The 15,899-nt window shown below is 41.5% G+C and overlaps 1 protein-coding gene across 2 annotated transcripts in view; it reads left to right on the top strand.

Moving 5' to 3' along the window:
* Positions 1–323: 323 nt before the first annotated feature.
* Positions 324–15,899, top strand: part of ARHGAP19 (Rho GTPase activating protein 19) — a 51,186-nt gene continuing 35,610 nt past the window's right edge. For both annotated transcript variants that reach the window (XM_072626575.1, XM_072626566.1), the window contains exon 1: positions 324–431. In XM_072626575.1, the coding sequence (XP_072482676.1) occupies positions 376–431 (56 nt within the window). In that variant the 5' untranslated portion in view covers positions 324–375. The remainder of the gene's footprint in view (positions 432–15,899) is intronic.

Raw genomic sequence — 15,899 nt, 5'->3', positions numbered from 1 at the left:
CATAGTAGGTGCCTAATAGGTGCTGAACGACAAAACGCCAGGGGAAGGAATTCGTACTAATTTGGGTGGCACAAGAGAAGTGGGAGAGAAACCCAAATAGGATTATTGCTTCAGCAAACGTTATCCACCTTCGTGGGCATTTCCGGCTTCAAGTTCAAGGCGGGCGCCAGGAGCGCTTAGAGCCCAGGCAGGTTTAGACCTGAGCCCCACGTTAGCGCGGGGCGGTTGGTGATTTGAATAGACCAATGGGAAGGGCGGCTCAGGAGCGGCCCACCCTCAGCCAATCCCCTGCAAGAGGCTCGAGACTATGAGCCAATAAGGAGGAGCGGAAGGCGGGGCCGTGGGCGGGAGGGGAGGCTGAGGTTGATTACAAAGATGGCGACCGAGTCGAACAGTGACGGGGAGGTGCAATATCGGGGACAGAAGAGACGGTGAGTGAGGTTCTTGAGACCGCTCCCCCGGTGCCCCGATCGTGGGTGGACGCTGCTGCCGCCAGCAGCCCGGTGGCGGCGCCAGCGGAGGGTTTTCTTTCTCCCTCCGATCTAAATCTGCAGAGGCGCGCGGCGCGTCCATAGTAACGCCGGCTCGCCGGGGCTGTGGGTGGGTAGCGGCCAGGTCACGTGGCCCCAGGCTCGCGCTGAGCCCTCTGCGCATGCGTCCTGTGTCACCCGCGCCCCCCACCCCCCCCCTCGGACCGCTCCTCTGTCTCCCAGGCTGACCTTCCTCTCTTCTCCCACGACGTCTCCCGTGATGATCTCTGTGGCTCCCGTGGATTTCCAGAGCCTGCCCTACTCCCCCGGGAGCTCCGGCCTCGGGCACCAGCTGCCTGCGGGCCGCTTCCGACCCGACGTTGTGAGGCGTGTGTCCTAAACAGAGCTCAACATCTTGGGAGCCCGCCTCCCCACAGCGCCACCCCCCTCCCCCAGGCTCGCCAAGTGGGGTGCTCCCCCCGGGACCCAGGCTGTCCCCGTGCTGCTGTCGCCCCACACGGACCCCCCAATCACCGCACCCGCCTTGCCTCGGGGGGAGGCAGTGGCTTTGCCAGGAAGACCCCGAGTGGGGTATGGAGGAGTCAGTCACGCACGTGTCTGCTGCGGAGGGCTGCGAACTCAGTGACACGGGCATGCACCTACACACGAGCGCATACATGCACACATGCACGCACACGCACATGCACACGTGTCGAAACTCACACGTGTGTCAAAACTCACATGCATGTTGAAACTCGCACACGTGTGCACACGCACACGTGTGTCCACATGCACGTCCACACGCACACCCACAGAAACGCACATGGATGCACACACATACATGCACGTGCACAGAAACGCACATGGACGCACACGCATACACGCACACGTGCACACAGTTACAGCACATGTGCTGAAACGCACACGTGTGTCGAAAGGCACGTGCGTGTCCACGGGTACACACGTGTTGAAAGGCACACGTGTGTCCATGCGCACACGTGTGTCCACATGCACGTCCACACGCACACCCACAGAAACGCACATGGATGCACACACATACATGCACGTGCACAGAAACGCACATGGATGCACACGCATACACGCACACGTGCACACAGTTACAGCACATGTGCTGAAACGCACACGTGTGTCGAAAGGCATGTGCGTGTCCACGGGTACACACGTGTTGAAAGGCACACGTGTGTCCATGCGCACACGTGTGTCCACACGCAGATGTCCACATGCACGCACGTGTCCACATGTACACACACGTGCATGCGCAGAGAAATGCACATGGACGTGCACACATACATGGGCACGCACACAGCTACAGCACACATGTGTTGAAACGCACACATGTGTTGAAACGCACACACGTGTCGAGAGGTGCATGTGTGGCAGAAGGTGCACACGTGTCAGAAGGCACATGCGTTTCCACGTGCACACGCATGTCTGGAAAGAACTTCCCTGTCTATTATTGCTTCCTGCATTTTGTTATTATGTAGAAATGCTGTTGATTTTGTAGGATTTACTTGATAGCCTGCAACTTTGCTGAAGTTATTGTCTCAATTAGTATCCTTGAAGATTTCCTAGGATTTTCCAAGTAAACTATCCATATATCATCAGCAAAGATAATTTTAACTCCTTTCTACCTATACATATCTAATGTATATCCGTACTATGTTGTAAGGTTCCAAAGGGTGGTGAGATTTAGAAAGGGAAACATTGATTAAGTGTTTATTCCTGGACATTATGGTTTCTTTAAGAGCAGGTCATGCCAAACTTATCAAATATCCTTTTTAGGAAATTTTTTAGTTAGCTTCTTAGCTTTTTACTTAGTTTCTGTTCTTAGGAAGCTTTTTCTTATTTCAAATCTAAATCTGTCTCTCTGAAACTTATGCCCACTGTTTCTAGTTTCAGGACTATGTAGGACAATTCTGTCTGTCTTCCATATGACAGTCCTTCATTTGTTGAAAACAAGTGGCATGTTTCCCATACATCTTGTCTTCTCTGGGCCAAACATCTTTAGTTCATTCGGCTGCTCCTTATATAGTTTTATTTAAGGTCTTTCCTTCCTAGTTGTCCCTTTTTTGGGCACTCTCTGTAAATGTCCTTCCTAGAATGTGCTTAGAACTTGTCAGTATTCTGGTGTGTTCTGGCTAGGATAGGGTGAAATGGAATCATCATCAGGGAGGTATGTATGCATGTGTATATGTATGGTGACTACCAGATTCCACTGTTTATTTATTGCGTTTTCTTAAAGTATTTCTAAGGCTTTCATACACAGGAATTGGACTTGGGCTTTCATGTACAGGAACCTGACTTGTTCTGTCTGCACCAGTGAACAGAAATGGAAGCAACTGATAGCAATTGACTTTAGGCAGATTTGGGTTTGATGTAGGTAAGAACTTCTTAACCCATTTAACATTTTCTGGAGGTGGTAGTGGGCTTACCATCACAATAGATCTTTAAGATATGGAAGATGAACACTCTACACAGATGATGGAGGGGAGATTCCTCTTTTAATACTGGTTGCAATAGATTTTCTCTAAGACCTTTCCACATAGGAGATTCTGTGGTAGAAAAAAGGGAAAGTACCCTGGCATGATTTCCCTGAGAAAGAAAAGGTATTGAGAGGGGCCGGTTAGTTTCTCACCCTGGCCACCAGGTGGGGTAAGTAACCCAGAACTACTTGTTGATAAGGCTGTTATAAAATAGTCCAAGTTTTGGAGTCTGTATTAGTATGGGATGGAGGTAAACTGCTGTCTGTAACTTGGAAAGTTCCTGCATCTGTGTATACCTAGAGAACGCAGAACTACTTTCTGGCAAGACGGAAAGATTTATGCAAACCTATTGACAATTATTCATCATTCACCTCCAGAGTGGATAATACTTCACTGTGTGCCATGAATGAATTCAGGGAAGATTTTTTGCTTCCTCTTTATTATGGAATGCATCTGGGAGATATTTATCTTGCAGTGAGTGAACTCCAGCCAGCAATTTTAGATTCTGGCACAGGGTAGTGACACATTCAGGCAAATTTGGTTTTATTTCCAAAATGTTGTAGAAAAGCTTTCTTTTTGCAGGGTGGGTAGATGATTGGGTGATAAGAGACTTTAATTGTTCTTACAGATGTTTTACTTAAACTCTGCCAAGACACAAAGATAAATAATGTGATTAGAATTAGTGGGGTAAGCTAGGAATTTTCTGCATCAGTCAAGTACACTGTGTGCTATGCAGTTAGGCCATCTAGCTATTGCTTTGGTTGTGCCTTCACGAATATCCTGAAAAACTGAACATGTTTTTGTGGTTGTTGTTAGGAAAGTGCTTCAATCTAGGTCTTTTTAGGGCTCTTAAATAGGTATAACATCAAAATTCAATTAGAAATGGTTAGTGCTACCATATAGGCACCTGGAGTTTGGAAAAATGATTCTGTTTGGTTAAAGTATCCTTTCCTAGGCAGTATATATTTTAGGAATATATAGCTATATGTTCTAGGTTGCCTTGGTTTAGGTTCTCGTTACCTCTCACTCTACTCTTGTAATAACCTCCTTTGTAACTGATCTCCTTTCTTTCAAGTCTTTCCCCACTTTATCCTTCTCATAGTTGCCAAGGTGATTTTCCTAAAGCCTGGTTCTGTCCATGTCAGTTCCCTACTTGGTAAATTCCAGTCCCTGTTATTTCTGGATCAAAAAAAACTTCTCTTTTTGGTGGTTTGAGGCTTTTATAACCTGATCCCAAGCTACCTTTTCAGTCTTGTTACACATTACTCTCCATCACACATTCTCTCTTCTAGTCTAACTGGCCTTCGTACTTTTCTTCATACACAATAGTCTATCCATCTCCTGTCTTGCTCTACCTTTGAATTAGTTGTCCCTCACATCTGGAATGCACTGCTTCCTCATCTCACCCTTGCAGAAACCCTAGTTTCCTTCAAGGCTCATTTCAAGTGATGCCTTCTATATGAAACCTTTTTTAGTCTACTCAGTTACCCCCATTTTCTTGTATCAATTTTGTGTATGTTGTGTGTATGTATATGTGTGCAGTCTGGGCTAGAAAGTACATTCCTCAAAGGCAAGAACTGTTCCACTTTTGTCTTTGTCCCCAGGGCCTAGAACCATGCCTCCTGAATAGCTGAAGCTTAATAAATGTTTGTTGATTGGTTGATTGACAGCATCCTGTAGAACTCTAGTATTCTATGAAATGGGAATAGTGGTTCTTAGACAATTTCAATGCTCAAGAGCCACCGACAGGGAATCCTTTTCATTTTAACAAAAAAGTCTTCCAAGGTATTGGGGCCTGTGCCATGTCATGAGACCTCTTTCCCTGGACTGAACCCTAATCCCATCTCAGGCTTACAGGGGTTCTTGTAGCCCAGGCTACATTTCTACCTCCATTGTTATCCAAAGGGAGTCAGGAGTTCCTGCTCAGGGGAGCGAGTTGGTAGGGGGATGGTAAACAAAAACAATTGGGACTGAAAACTACTTTATATCCTAGTTTTTGCTGAAAATTTTTAGGAGAGTGAATACTTTATTTCCAAATCCAATGGTCTTTGCCCAGTCCTCATTCTTCTTTGCATTCTTTATATACTTATTTGAGTAGGTGTTTCTTGAAGTGAACATACAACCCTCATTATTTTGGACGCTGAGCTCATACTCCTTTAAGCTCCTCTCCTTGATCTCTATGACTCATTGTCTTGGTCCTTTTCCTGCCTCTTTGACTTCCTTTACTGGCTTCTTGACTGTTCTTCCTGACCTTTGACTATGGGTATCTGTTCAAAGTTCATGGCCCTCTGTTCTTTTCACTTTATATTTACTCCACTAGGATCAAATATTACTCTGTGAATATTTCCCCAAATCTCATTATTATCAATTCTCCCCACAGACTAATTAGAGGTGGAAGGGGCCTTAGAGATGACCATCTAGCCCTATCATTTCATAGATAAGGAAACAGTAAAATTACTCACCCAAAGTGTGAGAAGTGGGGATTACAGGACTTCCTAGGAAGGGTCAGAGAGTTAGCTAGGAGAACCCCCCGGATACAGAAGCAAGAGTGAGGTTACACAGTTTAGTCCTTCCTGGTAGAGTTAGAGTTAGTTCAGATTCCTCACTTTATTTCCCTATATTCCCTCTTTAAGCAGGTGGCATGGTGAGGCTAGAGTCTGAGCTGTTAGTCACACCCCCACCCTTCTAGTTTCCCCCTGAGACCAAGATGTGCTCGACCATCATCCTTGCAGAACAGGTTATTCATGCTTATCTTCTCACAAGCTTCCATCAGCCTAGGAGTTTACTATTTTTCAAGAATGTTTGTGGAAGCAAAATGAGCAAAACCAATATCCCTTCTTACTAAAGTCATTCAGCATTTTAGTTAGGCAGAGCCAGGATCGAAACCCTGATTTCCTGACTCCCGTTGTTCCTCTATTGCTAGCGCCTTCGTCATCTCAAGGTCAGTCAGGGGGTAGCATGGTGTAACTTAGAGCAAGATGACCGGGTCTGATGTCCCATCTCAGCTCTACCATAAACTACCTGGAATTTTGGACAAGTCATTTAATAGCCTTTGTTCTTTGTTATTCTTCCCCTGTTAAAGGAGGAACTAGACCAAAATCAGGAGTTTATCATCAGGGGTGTGTGAATTTTTTTTTCTTTTTTAGAGATTGTTTAAAAATTAGAAGAGGATTACATCATGTGTTTTTCACAGCTATGGGTAGGTTTTAATTAAGAGAGAGAGGCAATTCCAAAAGATAAATAGATAAATTTGATTACGTGAAACTGAAAAACTTGCACAAAGTTAATGTATCTAGGGTAAGAAAGAAAATGGTTGAATGGAAAAAAGTCTTTGTATCAAATTTTTTAATAAGAGTTTGTTATACAAGATATATAAACAACGAACAGATATGCATATATTAATATGTCAGTCAATAAACATTTATTAAGTATCTATCAAATGCTAATAGCTACCACAGTGCTAAGTGCTGTATTATTATCTCTAGGTCTCTATCTCTATCTGACTAAAAGCCATTCCTCAATAGATAAGTGACAAAGAATATGAAAAACAATTCTCAAAAGAATCCTAAACTATTAAAAATCACATGAAAAAGATGCTCCAAGTTACTAATTGTAAGAGAAATGCAAATCAAAACAATCCTCAGTTTTACCTTGCTCCCTGAAAACTGGAAAAGATGACAAAAATGAGAAGAGTTAGTGTTGAAGAAATTGTGAGAAGATAAACACATTAATACTTTGCTGCTAAAACGTAATTAGTAGAACCATTTTGGAAAGCAGTTTGGAATTATGCAAATACAATGACTAAAATGATCATACTCTGACTCAGGGATTCCATTTCTAGGCTTAATCCTCTAAGAAAGTCATTGAAAAGAATAAAATATCTCTATACACCAAAGTATTCATAGCAGCACTTTTTCTGATAGCAAAAATTTGGAAACCAAAGTAAATACCCATTGATTGGTGGGGAATGGATAAGCCACTTGTGGTACATGAATGTAACAAAATATTACTGTGTTGTAACAAGTGACGAATGTGATTCATACTGAGAAGCATGGAATCTACATTAATTGATGCAGAGTGAACCTCAAAAAAAAAATTTAAAAATCATGTCTTCAGAGAAGAGATATAAGAACATGCTGTCACTCCACCCATTTGCAGAAATGGAAGGTCCACAAGTTTGGTACATTGCACATATTTTCATACTTTTTTTGATATATCCATCAGTTTTGCTGATTTTTTCTTTTTTTTGTCATTAAGATGAGGAATGGATACTGCAGGAAATTTTGTTGATAGAAAAAAGACCAAAAACACTTATTAAAAAAATAAAAACAGCTATGCAAGGGTGAAATAGACTGTTTTGGGAGGGAGGGAGAGGGTTCCTCATTACTGGAGCTCTTCAAGTGAATACTGGATGGCTATTGTATTTGTTATTAGAGTGCATGTTTTTGCAGGTATGAATTAGACTAGATGATCATTGAGGTCCATTAAACTTTGAAATTCTTTGATTCTGTAAATGTAAAGGAGTTTCACTTCTTGAAGATCTCTCAATTAAAAATAGTCAACATGGATAAATAGAGAACATAAAAAAAATGGATTTGATTGGTAATCAATGAAAGAGACAGGCTCATATATAAGTACTTAGTAATGATAATCTTATGTTGAGGAAGGAAGGAAAGGAAATGAAGAAAAAGGGATGGACATCAGCCATTCTAGAAAGGAATTTGGAACTCTGCACCCCCAAAGCAGTTTGGATATACTTCTTGGCCTAGTAGTACTACCACTAGGTCTATACCTCAAAGAGATCAGAGAAAGAGGAAAAGATCCTGTATGTAAGTATTTATAACAGGTCTTTTTTGTGATGGCAAAGAACTGGAAGCTGATGGGGATGGGAATGGATGAACAAGTGATAGTCTACAGATGTGGTGGAATTCTATTGTTCTGTAAGAAACAGTGAAGGAGACAGTTTCAGGGAAACCTGGAAAGACTTGTATGAACTTATGCAAAGTGAAGTGAGCAGAACAGTTTATAGAATAACAATACTGTAAAGACAAATAATTCTGAACACTTCAGCACTCCGATCAGCACCATAACCAACCACGGTTCCAGAGGACTAGTGATACCAACCTCTGATTTCGAAGTAATGGAGTCAGAGTGCAGATTGAGGCTCCCCTCCCCCCAGACTGAGGGATACGGCCAACATGAGGCGTTGTTTTGCTTGACTCTACATATTTGTAATGGGTTTTGTTTTCCTTGTTTTCTCAATGTGGGAGGAGGAAGCTGGGACAGAGAGAGAATGTGAATGTGAAAATGAAATTGAATGAAACTTTTTTTTTTATAAAGGGTGGGCTTATCTTAATTTAGGCCAAAAACATTTATTAAATGCCTTCTATGTGAAAGACACTGGTACAGGTAGAGGGGGAAGAGAAGGCCAGGGAGGTAGCCTTGGTGGGCATTTCTGTTTAAGGATTGGGAAAGGGATGATAAGCTATCAAAGATTACTACAAGGAGCCTTCATACAGGGAGCAAGCTGTGTCCCTTAAGTCCTTTGTTTTTCCTTTCTTTCCCAACCAAACTCCTAGAAAAAGCTTCTTATACTTTTTACCTCCGTGTCCTCTCCCACTTATTTCTCACCCCCTTGCAATATAACTGAAAATCCCCCCACCCAAGTTATCACTGTTTTCATATGCTTACTCCAGTAGCCTTTTCTCCAGGGTCATTCTTTTCAATTTCTGTGCTGCATTTGATACTATTGATACTCCTCTCCTCCTGGAGACTTTGACCTTCCTATTTCTGTGACCCTTCCCTTGCTTAGATCTCCTGTCTAACTGCTCCTTCATTCTCCTTTGCTGAGTTATTATTTCTATACCACCTATACCACCTCCAAACTGAATGTGCCCAAGCCCTATTCTCTCTCATCAGCTTCCATGGGTTTAATTATGTCTAGGTAGTTAATGCGAGGTTTTTAAACTTCATTTATATTCCCATCAAATTTTAGTAGTCACATAATAATCTAAGATTTAGGCCTAAGCTACTTGTCAGTTCTGAAATTTTTTAAGAGCTACATTTTCTAATTTGGAGACATTTACGTCAGTGGTAATGATTTCCATTAATCTCTATTTACACGGATCATTGGCAAATAGAGTCAATTGGTCCAGCTTTTCATTTCTGCTTTGTTCCTACATGCAGACCAATACCCAGTATCCCAACAAGTGCTGCCTTTCAGGTTCTATAATATGCTCTTGTGTCAGTTAGCATGCTTGGAATTTGTGCAGGCTGTGCTGGGGTAGGGGAGGAGAGTTTTCTTTGTCACTGTAAACAAGGAGCAAGTTCTTCTCTCAGCTCTCCGCTTCACCAATGCCTCGCCAGAAGCTTTCATCACTCATGTAAGAAATTTATCTTCTTTTTTTAAAACGCAAACTTTCTATTTCTTTTAAAATAAAAAGGTATAGTAGAATAGCAAGTTGTTTTTGGTTAAATGTAATTATTTTAAACTTCATATCGTCTGAGTTAGCAGTCAGCTCTCTCTCTCTCTCTCTCTCTCTATATATATATATATATTGGTGCAAAACTATTTCTGGATGGTTTTCTGTAATATCTTTGCTTTTTTAAAAAAAATGTCATTATGCTTTCTTTGGGAAGAGATTGGTGGGACTTCAGGATATCTTGCAGATTCAAAGGGAGCTTGGCTCCACTCTTCCACCCTCAGTATCCATTTCCTTCTTCCTTCTGGGTCTGCTTCATGTGTGGAGTGGGTGATAGTGCCTGGGCTTCCTCTGACCCATGCCTCTTTCTGGGGTTCTGGAAAATAGGAAGGGGAAGGAAGGGAGAAGAAAGAGAAGAGGGAAAGAATAGATCAAATGGATTAACATGGATGGTAAGGGAAAAGTGGGAAAAGGACATATTTGGGATACTTGGAACCCCACGTATTTTTTTCTCTTGTGTTTCAGTTATCTTTGTGTGGGCTGTCTATAGCTATTAACTGCTCACTTAAATTTCTCTGTATGCTTCAGGTTGGAGATGGGGAGAGAGATGGTTTCTGCTGAGAACAAGGCAGCTCTTATAGTGTTCCATGTTACCAGAAATGACCATTTGCCATAGGTGGCTTAAATTTGGTCTGTTCTTATGCTAACTTTAGAACCTTGGTAGAGTCATGCTGTTCTTGTGTTGATGCTGAATTATATCTAGTCTCTTGACTATAAGTAGCTGAAATTAAAAAAAAAAAATAGAAGAAAAGCAATTGTTGGATTCTAGACAACTGGAGAAAAGCATACTACTTCTCTTGACAAAATGTTCCAGTCAGCATCCTAGCATGAAAAGTTACCTCAGATCTTCTTTTATTTTCTTTATACAGTAACTATATAATCATAGATTTAGAGGCATCCTTATTTTTACATAAGAAAAATTACATCTCTTAATAGAGAGAACAAGGAAAGAGAATATAAAGAATAGGCCTTTATATTTATTTGGTTTGCATTGTGAATGTCTCCCTTGGGTTCCATTGTTATTTTTCAATATTTTATTGACTTTTTTTAGAATTGATATCACTTTCCAGTCCTTCCTCTATGCCCTGTCCTTCTCTCTACACTGCCCCCTCCCCCAGCAAAACAATGCAAAACATTGATTAGGTCTGAAGATGAAAGAAGGCTTCTTCACTTTTTACCCAAAGTCCTCCACTTTTCTGCTTTGAGGAGAAACCTTGCTTCGACCCCCCAGGCTCCTGAAGTCAATTGATCATGCATTGTGTTGCAGTGTTTCTTTTTCTCTTGGAGGCAGAGTTTAAATGACTTGCCCAAGGTCACACAGCTAGTAAGTGTCTGAGTTCAGATTTGAATTCAGGTCTTCCTGACTCCAGGGCCAGTGTACTTCTGTCTTCCTTTACATTTTTGTGGTCATTGTGTAGATTATTTTCTTAGCTCTACTTGCTTTACTCTGCACAACTTCATGTCTTCCCAAACTTCTCTGAATGATTTATATTCTTTATTTTTAAATGGGGCAGAAATATTCTCTTGCTTTCATGTACTGGATTGTGTTCAGCCATTCCCCAGGTGATGAGGAAGCTACTTGTTTCCAGTTACCACAAAGATGTTGCTATAATACTTCTGTACATTAAATTTATTATCTAATCTTAAGTGAATTGTCTCTGTAGTCAGGCAGTTCTTTTACTTCTTTCTAATTGACTCTTTGTTCTACTTCCTACAGAAGCTATTACAAACCAGCTCTTTGCTCCTCAAGCCTCCTCCCTCCCTTACCACTTCCCCTCTCCCTCACCAGCTCTTTCTTTAGGATCTCATCTCATACTTTACCAAGAACATAGAGTTTATTTTCTGTGAGCTCCCTCTTCTCAAAACCCCTTTACATCTTCCTGTATTATCGCTTTCTCCACATCAGGATCTGATGAAGAAGTGACCTTTCTCAACAAGGTCGACCCCTCTCCACTCACTTTTGATCTCATCCCCTGCTGTTTTCTCCAGCATCATTCCTGTTCTCGCTAATCTTCATTTCAAATTTTTAAAGTCATTGGTCAGTTTTTCTTCTGTTTCTCTAATTTAGCTTTTAAAATCCTTCCAGAGCTCTTCTAAGAGTGCTCTTTGTGCTTCAGACCATTTCATATTCCCTTCTGAAGTTTCAAATGGGAGTACAGTCTCAATGCTGACCTCTTTGGTATTTGTGTTTTGGTCCTTGTCCCCATAGAAAGATTCTATGATCTTTTCTTTTCTGCTTTGCTTCTTACTAATGATGATCATCCTTTTCCTGACTTTTAAAGTAAATCTCTGCATCCGGGGCACAGGGGGCTCTGCTCCACTGCTCTTGTGCCTTGAACTTGATGCTTTGTGTGTTGTGGCCTCTGGTTCTTTCAGCTAGAAGCTAAATGCTGCAGCTTACCTGGTGCTGAGCTGGCTGGTGTGAGAAAGCAGAGGCTAGGTGAGGTCTTTTTGGGTTTCCCCACAGTTACCCTAGAGCTAGCTCATTAAGTGTGGGAGACAGCTGGTCTGGCCACAAGAAGTCTCCTCTGCTGAGCTAGAACATAGGCAAGTTTAGTGGTTGGTTATCCTGTCTGCGCTAGTGTCTTCCTGATTCTCTTGAAGTGTTGAGGCACGCCTGGGGTCCTGGTGTTGACAGTGTTGGTGATTGTGGGCTTCACCCCCCTGGGGCTCAGAATCTTCTCCAGATTTGCGGAGGAGGGGCTGTCTGGGACAGCTCTGCTCCTGCACTGGTCCCCTTCAGCCTCTGCAAGAAGGACCCTCCTTAGCGATTTTCCTAGCCTCACAGGCTAAGAGACTGTTTATCCTTTCTGCTGCTCCCACTGTTCCAGGGTTTTTCCTGGGGAGATATTCTCTGGGCTCATCAAGGTCATCAAGGGGAGGGAGATAGCAATTACTGATCATTCCGCTATCTTGGCTGCTAATCTTCAGTCTCTCCCTGTCTACTAGTTTTTTTCTCTGATGCCAAGAGAAGAGAAGGGGCCAGAGACAGAAATGCCTCTGTGACCATTTTAAAACTCCTCAAACCTCACTATCTCATCAAGTTGTCATTTTTTTCCTCCCTTTCAAAACAAAACTAAAAAAAAGCTGTTTACACTCCATTCTTATTTCTGAACCCTTTTCAGCCCAGAGTTACCAGTGATCTCTTACTGCTCTGCTGCATTTGACACTGCTGACCACCTTCTTCTCCTGATGATCTCTTCTCTGCATTTTCAACACTGCTCCCTTCTGGTTTTCCTTGCCTGTTTTTCTCCTTGTCATGCTGCCTCTTCTCAGTCTCCTTTGCTGGTTCATCATCTAGATCTCTTCTCACTTTGGGTGCACACCAAAGCTCTGTCTCCTCTCCTCTCCTCTCCTCTCCTCTCCTCTCCTCTCCTCTCCTCTCCTCTCCTCTCCTCTCCTCTCCTCTCCTCTCCTCTCTCCTCTCTCTCTCCCTCTCTCTCTCTCTCTCTCTCCCTCTCTCCCTCCCTCCCTCTCTCTTTCTCTCTCTGTCTCTCTCTCTCTCTCCCTCCCTCGCTCCCTCCCTCCCTCTCTCTCTCCCTCTCTTTCATTTGGTGCCCTCATTAGCTCTCATGAATTCTGTTATCATCTCTATGCAGATGTCTCTCAGCTTTACATTTGTAGCCCTGGTCTCTTTCCTAAACTCTATTTTATTTATATATCTTCAGCTGCCTGTTGGACATTTGAAACTTGTGGTTCCCATATGTTTCTCAAACTCAAAATGTCCAAAGCTAAATTCATTATTTTTTCCTATTCCCAACTTCCCTATTTCTGTTGAGTGTCCTGCCATCTTTCCAGTCACACGAGTTCACAACCTGGCAGTTGTACGTGACTCCTCACTTTTCCTCACCCCATGTATTTGTCACCATTTGTCACCAAATCTTGGCATTTCTGCCTCTGGCCCTTTCTCTAGGCTCAGAGCCACAATTCTAGTTAACATTCTTAGCACCTTGTGCCTAAATTATTGCAATAGCCTCTTCTCTGACTCGTTTTCCCCCAGCTTAGTCTGTCTTCCACACAGTTGCTGAGGTGATTTTCCTAAAGCACAAATCTGAACTTGTCATAGCTAAAATGTCACTGATAAAATCCAGGGGCTTTCTTTATTCTGTAGGTTTGTACCTAAGTGCCTCTATTTGACTTTTAAAGCCTTACCTAATATGGCCCTAATCTAATTTTTCAGTTTTGTGATACATTTCTGCTTCTCCTGAATTCTACATTTTGGCCAGATTGGCCTTCTTGTTCTTTACTCACAGTACTCAGAACCAGGCACTGTGCTAGGCCCTGGGGATTCAAAGACAAAATGAAGGGAGCTTATGCCCCAGTGGGGATACAACACATATAGATACACACATTTTTTAAAGTCTATTTATTTATTTATTTTTAGATTTTGACATTTCATTTCCACAAAGTTTTGAGTTCCAATTTTTCTCCCTATCTCTTTCCTCCCCCCACCCTGTAATACCTTGCCTTCTGATTACCCCTTCCCTCAGTGTAGCCTCCCTTCTATCACACCTCATCTTTCCCTTATCCCCATCTTCTCTCTTTTCTTGTGGGGCAAGATAATTTCTATACCCCATTACCTGTATTATTTTCCAGTGATATGCAATAATAATTCTCAACAATCATTTCTAATACTTTGAATTCCAACTTCTCTCTCTCCCTCCCTCCCTCCCCATCCCCACTGAGAAGGCAAGCAATTCAATACAGGCTATATATATATATATATATATATATATATATATATATATATATATATATATATATATATATATATATATATATATATATATATATATATACATGTTTTGCAAAAGACTTCCATAATAGTCATGTTGTGTAATACTAACTATATTGCCCTCTATCCTACTCTATCCCCGCTTATTTTTTTATTCCCTCATTTGACCTTGTCCCTTCCCAAAAGTGTTTATTTCTAGTTACTCCCTTCTCCCATTTGCCCTCTCTTCTATCATTCCCCTCAAGCACTTGTCACCTCCTCCCCTACTTTCCTGTAGTGAAAGATAGATTTTTCATACCAAACTTAGTGAGCATGTTCTTCCATCCGTAAGCCATATGTGAAGAGAGTAGGCTTCACTTTTCCCCTCTTATCTCCTCCCTTTTTTCCTCCATTGAACAAGATTTTTCTTATCTCTTTTATGAGTGATAGCCTGCCCCATTCCATTTTTCTGTTTCTCCTCCCAATATTTTCCTCTCTCACCCCTTAATTTAATTTAATTTTTTTTTTATGGATATCTCTTCTGATTCAACTCAACCTGTACTCTCTGTCTATGTGTGTGTGTGTGTGTGTGTGTGTGTGTGTGTGTGTGTGTGTGTGTGTGTGTATAATCCCTACACCTACTGAAATACTGAGAAAAGTCTCAAGAGTTACAAATATTATCTTTTCGTGTAGGAATGTAAACAGTTCAGCTTTAGAAAGTCCTTTATGATTTCTATTTCCTGTTTACCTTTTCATGCTTCTCTTGATTCTTATGTTTGAAAGTCAAATTTTCTATTCAGTTCTGGTCTTTTCATCATGAATGCTTGAAAATCCTCCATATCATTGAATGACCATTTGTTTCCTTGAAGTATTATACTCAGTTTTGCTGGGTAGGTGATTCTTGGTTTTAATCCCAGTTCCTTTGACTTCTGGAATATCCTCTTCCAAGCCCTTTGATCCTTTAATGTAGAAGCTGCCAGATCCTGTGTTATCCTGATTGTATTTCCACAATACTCAAATTGTTTCTTTCCAGCTGCTTGGAGTATTTTCTCCTTGACCTGGGAACTCTGAAATTTGGCCACAATATTCCTAAGGGTTTCTCTATTTTGGTCTCTTTTAGGAGGTGATTGGTGGATTCTTTCAATGTTTATTTTACCCTCTGGTTCTAGACTGTTAGGGCAATTTTCCTTGATATCTTCATGGAAGATAATGTCTAGGCTCTTTTTTTGATCATGGCTTTCAAGTAGTCCCATAATTTTTAAATTATCTGTCCTGGATCTATTTTCCAGGTCAATTGTTTTTCCAATGAGATGTTTCACATTGTCTTCTATTTTTTCAATCTTTTTGTTTTGTTTTTTAACTTCTTGTTTTATCTCATAGTCATTAGCTTCCCTGAACTCGATTCTCTCTTTTAAAGAACTATTTTGTTCAGTGAGCTTTTGAACCTTATTTTCCATTTGGCTAATTCTGCTTTTTAAAGCCTCCCTTTCCTCATTGGTTTTTTGGACCTCTTTTTTCAATTGAATTAGCCTATTTTTTAAAGGTGTTATTTTCCTCAGCATTTTTTTGGTTCTCTTTTAGCAAGCTGCTGACTCACTTTTCAACCTCTTCTATTGCTTGAACCCATTTCATATTCATTTTGGAGGTACTGGAGACAGAAGCCTTGACTTCCTGTGATAGTATGCCTTGTTCTTCCTCATCCAAAAGGATGGAAGGAGATGCCTTGTTT

The sequence above is a fragment of the Notamacropus eugenii genome, chromosome 1 (assembly GCF_028372415.1).
Source record: "Notamacropus eugenii isolate mMacEug1 chromosome 1, mMacEug1.pri_v2, whole genome shotgun sequence".
In the NCBI taxonomy this organism is placed as follows: domain Eukaryota; kingdom Metazoa; phylum Chordata; class Mammalia; order Diprotodontia; family Macropodidae; genus Notamacropus; species Notamacropus eugenii.
Note: the sequence above shows the minus strand (reverse complement) of the source record. Positions and strands in the feature narration are given on the sequence as shown.